Source organism: Pleurodeles waltl, chromosome 7, assembly GCF_031143425.1.
Source record: "Pleurodeles waltl isolate 20211129_DDA chromosome 7, aPleWal1.hap1.20221129, whole genome shotgun sequence".
NCBI classification, from domain to species: domain Eukaryota; kingdom Metazoa; phylum Chordata; class Amphibia; order Caudata; family Salamandridae; genus Pleurodeles; species Pleurodeles waltl.
In genome coordinates, this window is record NC_090446.1 from 863,072,530 (window position 1) to 863,079,066 (window position 6,537).

The window sequence follows — 6,537 nt, forward strand, 5'->3', positions numbered from 1 at the left end:
GGCTGGCGGGCTTGCCTTTTAAAATCTGCTTGTTTTCATTCGTGAAAGGCATGCATACGTCATGCCTTTTCCAGTGTTTAGCCCTCAAGAGCACTGATAAACTCCTGGAAACATACGGGGGTCCATGTTTTCCATATGGTTTGTGGACTACTTTTTCTCTTTTATTTGGCAGCGCGCAATCGCGCTGTTATTTGCATAGAGCGATTGCACTCGTTTTTTTTTTTTCTTCATTTAATGTGGCAAGAAAAGTCTAGTTAGGTTTACAACGCTAATGGCTCTAACTCGACGTAATGCGAGATCTGTTGCATTGCAAATGTTTTTTTTTTTTATTATACTGGTCCAGTTGATGGTCTGCAAAATGAAAACGCCCTCTAATGGACCCCTTAACTGATGGCCTATTCTGAGATGCTTGAGATTGGATGGCAGAAGCTGGGCTCTACTGCTTAGTCTGCAACTCATTAAATCAGTTATGGGTAATCTTTCTCTACTGTTGTACGTATTCCATAGTGAATGGGAAGATTCCATCGGTAGGCCTGGGGTTAGCCAAGGCCTTTTGATTTTACTAAAAGGATATATACTTCGTCATCAATTGGTCCATTGGTGTCTCATTCACATTTTGCTTTTGCCCACAATAGCATACAGCATGGGTCATTCCACTTCAGTCATTGCCTGTTTTCAGCATGAGTGACAGCATTCTGATATTTCATAACACCCAAACACAAAAGGAGTTTCCTTCAGTGCCAGGAACTGCTATGCTACTTTGTTCATTTTGAGACCAAAAATACTTTCACTTTTAGCCAGTGTGTGTTTTTTAATATATGTTGGAGAAGGCCCAGCAGATCCCCAAACAACAACATTGTACAAAAACTATGACAGGACAAGCTTTGACAGATCTAAAGGGCTGGCAGCCAACTCCAGACCTAATGGATTTGCCAATACTTTTTAGTACTCTTTCTGCCCTTCTTTTTGGTCTAACAGAATAAAATGAACGTTTTAGAATCTCATCCATATTTATGAGACTGCCCATCTACAAAGCTTTTTTTTTTTTATCACGGAGGTTGTCATATACATGAATTCAAACGAAAGCTTTTACACAACTAATACAGTCAAGCATTGAGCATGATGCATTTTAATTCATTACATATATTAGCGTTTTGAAAATCAACAATGTTTCTTCTTTGAAAATCTACCTTGTATGAGAATTTGTGAGTGCAAGCTCAACTATATGCTAATGAGTGATGGCGATCTTAGGGCCTGATTTAGAGTTTGGTGTTTGGGCTTACTCTGTCTCAAACGTGATGGATATCCCGTCCCTCGTATTACGATTCCATTATATCCTATGGAAATTGTAATACGGCAGATGGGATATCCATGACGTTTGCGACAGAGTGACTCGTTTGCCAAACTCTAAATCGGGCCCTTAGTCTGAAAGAACTCCGTGCTTAATCTCCCCTCCAATTTAAGGGTGAACGATTTGAGTGATAAGCCCTTACCACTTTCGCATGAAACCTAGAACAAAATGCTAGACACCAGTTCTTCAAAAATGCTTCCTTCTTTTCTTCATCGAGGCATATTGTTTGATTGTTACCTGACCCTTTCTGTTTTCTTTTCTTTGTAGGAAGGTTCATTGCTAAGTTCTCCATTTCTGAAGGGCTTCCTCGCAGGTTATGTGGTGGCCAAGCTCCGGACCTCAGCTGTCCTTGGTTTTGCTATTGGTGCCTGCACCGGGATCTATGCAGCCCAAAACTATGCTGTTCCGAACGTCGAGCAAACTATCCGTGATTACCTCAGCTCTTTCAGGAAAGGGCGGCCAGACTAGCAAAGCAACTCTACCCCAGATATTGCAGCAGTGTTGCAGACCTTAAGCAATCGGGACAGGGAAATCGATGCACACCTCCTGGATGAGAGAACTATATGCAGTTTTATTGTTGGCTTGGAAAGGTGTTTGATAACGCACTACGAATTTGGAGAATTTGTTTGGGGGTCAATACTGGAACTGATTAGACTTTCTCAATTTGTTTGTGACTTGACGACCCTTAAGATATAGTTGTACTATTTTAATAGTTGGGGTATAAAGAAAAAGTTGGCTTTATTTCAGCAGAAATATCTCCTAATGGAAAGTGTACATTGCTTCAGCTAGTTTTCAAAGGTCAAGTTGTTAATGATGCTTTTTCCTAAAGTATAAATTAGCACTGAATTGCAAAACCAGGTTTGAAGGTAGGTTTGCTGCAGCCAGGTTTGCACTCTGGTTCTCAATGCTATGACTGCTCTGATGCAGTGTGTTCATTTGGAAACATAACTTCTGTTGCCTAGGTTCATGGAATATGCTCCTGTGTGAAGCTGCAAATAAGAAACCCTTTTGCTCATCACTCGGCAAATGCTCTGGTGCATTTACTCCATTGTATTATTACAGCTTTGGATAAAATGTCAAGGTCTTCAGTCTGGAGTCCTTAAGGTTCAAGACTGACTAAGTGTGGCCAGAATTATCACAACTATCTGAATGCTTACCAAACAAATGTTATTTTACCGCAGGTCTGAATTGTCTATAAAATGTTCTATTCCTTTCTTACTCTGCTTAATAAATTAGGTAAAGAACTTGCTGGAAGTTGACTTTAAGGCTTAGATCTTGAATGAAAAATATCAGGCACCTTGATTTGCCTGTAATCTCAGACACGTTGGGAATGATCGTAATTGACCATGTGGAGTCTGATAGCTCTCTGCCCCGCCCAGTGGGTCACAGGTTACGGAGTGTTCTCTGGGTGATTATGCTTATGTTGTCTGTTATGATTTATGGCTCCCATGCTCCACTCATAAACCTATGCAAAATTAATGGAGAACTTCCCTTCAGTTCCTCCTCTGTGGTGCTGTTGATAGAATTGGTGAAGTTTCTCACTTCAGTTGTGCTTCTGCTAATATGGGACCGTACATCTCCAGTGGCCTCCCTATCCTGGCACCTTGCTGCTCCTTTCGCAATTTCTGCTTTGCTCTACGGTGCCAACAATAACTTGGTTGTCCACATGCAGCATTTTATGGACCCAACCACATATCAAGTGTTGAGCAACTTGAAGATTGGCAGTACTGCCCTCTTCTACAGCATCTTCCTAAACAAAAGACTTTCTCTCCGCAAATGGATGGCACTCTTTTTGCTCATGATGGCTGGTATAATGTACACATATGGAGGCATTCAGGACCAAGAGAATCCCGCTTCGGAGAGCCAGCTTCACATAACGCTGCCCGGATTGGGGATGATGCTCCTTTACTGTCTGATCTCTGGGCTGTCTGCTGTTTATACAGAGCTCATTCTGAAGACACAGCCACTGCCCCTTAACGTGCAGAACCTGTTCCTTTACTCTTTTGGAATCGCAATGAACCTGGTGATGCAGGTGACGAGTGGCCATAGCCGTGGATTCTTCGAAGGCTTCTCTGTGTGGGTGGTTGTGATTGTAGTGAGCCAGGCTGTGAATGGGCTAATCATGTCTGCTGTCATGAAGCATGGCAGCAACATTACCCGACTCTTCATCATTTCTTGTTCCATGCTGGTGAATGGTCTCCTTTCTTACTTGCTTTTCAGTCTAAATCTCACGGCACTGTTCTTCATGTCTGTCCTGTGTATTGGCTTATCTGTTCATCTCTATTATGGGACAAAATGACATGAAAAACCTCCCAACAGTAAGCTGGACTTTGAAATATGTACTCCATTTCAACCGATATACATATTCTTGTTCTTTGTTGTCAAGACCTCAGCTTGCATTCAGAGATTGTTGAATTAATTTTCTTCTTTTTGGATTTTGAATGTTTTTGTGCTTTTTTCTGCCTTTTTCATCCAGGAATACCTATTTAATTTGTTTATATTTTAATGCTTGTGTATTTATTTAGGTTGCAAAAGGTTAGGTAAAATGTATTCAGTTCAGGGTAACCGCAAGATGGATGAAGAAGCTGATGCTGTGCTAATGACACTCACTTGATATTTGATGGCAGATAATGACCTCAAGGGCCCTTTCATATACAGGCAAACTCTTTAAGTCACAGATTATTCACGAGATAGAAGACAAGTGTGGGACACAATGCTTACCAGGAAGCACTGGAAACTTAAGCTCTAGCGGCATTGTCATTACGGACTGTATCATCTACACATCACTTGGGGGTCAGATGGTATTGCTACCATGTTTGACTTGTGTTACCAACGTATCGTAACGGCTTTTGCAGTCATATGTTGAACTATCCACTTTTATCCCTCTAGAATGAGTAAATATCAAGTGCTACTTAATTTCAATACAGACATTTCTGTGGCCTTTCTTAAAATCCAAAGCCAGACAGTACATTTTCCTTCAAATGTTGTTGAAGCTTTTACTGTGAACACTGTTATTTCTTAAACCAAGCTCCCTGTATTAAGGATTGCTCAGTTAGGGTGATTATGAAAACTCTTGATTAATAACTTACTTTAAAGGTGTTGTATCATAGTTTGTGGGTTATCTTTTCTCACTCTCATGAGCTAGAAATAAACTATTTATACCAGCACCCTCAGCCTCCATAATGTGCAGAGAGGTACAGATATTAGAATGGATGAGGAAGTTGCAGAGCATAATTTCATGTTTTTTGGCAGAAATGTTAATTTTCAGAGAGACTGCTGCGGTCTGCCAAGGAACCCAATTGAGGGTCCTTCCCCTTTGAGGGCAGCTGCCAATATTTTGAGCCTGGTATCACCGTGTTGCTGCTTTAATATCAAATGTAATTACAGTGCCATCAGTTACTGGATAAAAGCCCTTCCTCAAATGCTGGGCAGATTACTGATACAACCGGATTATAGAAACGTGTCTTCCATGTCATCTGGCCATGGATCATTTAGTAGCATCTTAATCCTGGTGTCGGTGATCAGTGGAGTTGATGTTTATTACGTTCCATTAAAAACAAAGGACTGACATTTTTTCACAAATTAAAACTGTACCAGTTGTTAAAAGCTAGATCTCTGAAAAACTGAACCTTTTCACTCTTCAGCAGTTATGACTTTGTGTGGGATTCTAGAAAGCCAGTGCAGGAGTGCAGTCTTTCTCTATAAGGCTTTACTTTGGATCTGGAAGGGGCATTCTTAACTGAACTGATACAGAATGTCAGCGAATAAAATGTATGTATAGCTGCTGGTGTTTTCCACAGATAAAAGGAAAACAAAGAATCCTGTTGGTGATTATGATAATTTTTCCGGTTGGGCCTTCATTTTCTGTTTTCCTCTGAAGCAGTTGTTCTATCCAACCGGAACATTTGCCAAGATGCCTCGAAACAAAGCATCATCATTATCATTTGATATATTGATAGATCCTTGGTAGAACCCTGCATTTTGGAGAGCTTGGTACTCCAAGGCACGCCAACAGTCCATCCCCGCAACTCATTCTAACTGCAGATCTTTTAGTGTTTTCCAAAGAGTGCATTGTCCAACTAGGCATTATATATAGTTTTTGCTTGGTTATATACAGGAGAGTTATATATTGTTGCTTTCATGGGGTTTTCCTGCTGTACTCAGCTTTCCACCATCCCCTGGCTGACATCCCCCGCGCACACGACAACCAGATCATGCATTCCTGAAGGCACCCCTGGACTATAGTTTGCACTATGCAGAGAATTGCATTACATGCATTGTAACCAGCGGAAAATATATGCATATCTTCGAAGCATTGATTTTTTTTTTTGATTTTTTTTCCCATTTGTTTGTGCTATTTTATATTGGTCTTTGCCTTGAATCGACTTGCTTGAAAATTGCCTACAATCACGCTTACAATAAAAAAGCAGCGATAATACAGATTCAGTGCTGTGCAGCCCTGTGCAAGTGTGTAGTGCAGAAATGGCTTGGGACTGTGCTTCCCGTGTTAAAAGAGGAGTCTTTCCAGGGACCATCTGCCTTGCTGTAGAATTTATGTTCTCTGTCAATGTATGACAAGCTGTTTGGTGACAAGCTGTTTGGGTAACATGCGACCATCATTCATTTTATGTTGCTAGCTAGAATATTGCAAGTATTTAAATATCTGCATATGTGTGTGAACTTATTGTCCACTGCTGTCGATACCATATTATTTGTCGAGGCAGATTTGTATACAATTAAGCATACAACCTATTCATCAATAAAGTGATAAAGTGCTTTAAAGGTTTTGGTATGCAACCTTCTGTTGTGTGGTTTATAATGCAGCATCTTGTTGAAATACTTATCTGAGTGATCTAGTAGGCAGCTTTAGAGCCGAAGACCTGCGTTATAATCATGGGTTCCCTACTTTACGAAACTGTAATCCTGGAAGATTTCTTGATCTCACTGTACCTTATCCCGTAAATTAGCCAAACTGGGAGGAGCTACATATAGACTTTACTTACGTTCGTTATTCAGTTGGCCATAAGTGTGGCTGTATGTACTTGTTGGAGAGTGCATTTGCTTTTTTTTTCATTGTATCTCTCACTTCAAAACATTTGGCCTCAGCTGTTCTACCCGCATCTTCTTTTCTAGCTACAAAGCTAGAACAAACATAACATCCGATGAGCAGGTTAATAAACAACTCG

At 40.6% G+C, this 6,537-nt stretch overlaps 2 protein-coding genes across 2 annotated transcripts in view; both read left to right on the forward strand.

Annotated features, from left to right (window-relative positions):
• The window catches only part of LOC138245643 (SLC35A4 upstream open reading frame protein), a 44,306-nt gene extending 38,173 nt beyond the window's left edge, over nucleotides 1–6,133 (forward strand). The window contains exon 3 of the mRNA XM_069199386.1: nucleotides 1,619–6,133. Within this exon, the coding sequence (XP_069055487.1) occupies nucleotides 1,619–1,819 (201 nt within the window). The 3' untranslated portion in view covers nucleotides 1,820–6,133. The remainder of the gene's footprint in view (nucleotides 1–1,618) is intronic.
• On the forward strand, nucleotides 2,631–6,133 carry SLC35A4 (solute carrier family 35 member A4). Its single transcript, XM_069199385.1, has one exon. It carries the CDS (start codon nucleotides 2,631–2,633, stop codon nucleotides 3,648–3,650), a length of 1,020 nt encoding a protein of 339 aa, XP_069055486.1. The 3' UTR covers nucleotides 3,651–6,133.
• Nucleotides 6,134–6,537: the final 404 nt, after the last annotated feature.

Coding starts and splice junctions, on each gene's coding strand:
- SLC35A4 (XM_069199385.1), top strand. CDS start 2,631: ATGAAAAATATCAGGCACCTTGATTTGCCTGTAATCTCAGACACGTTG.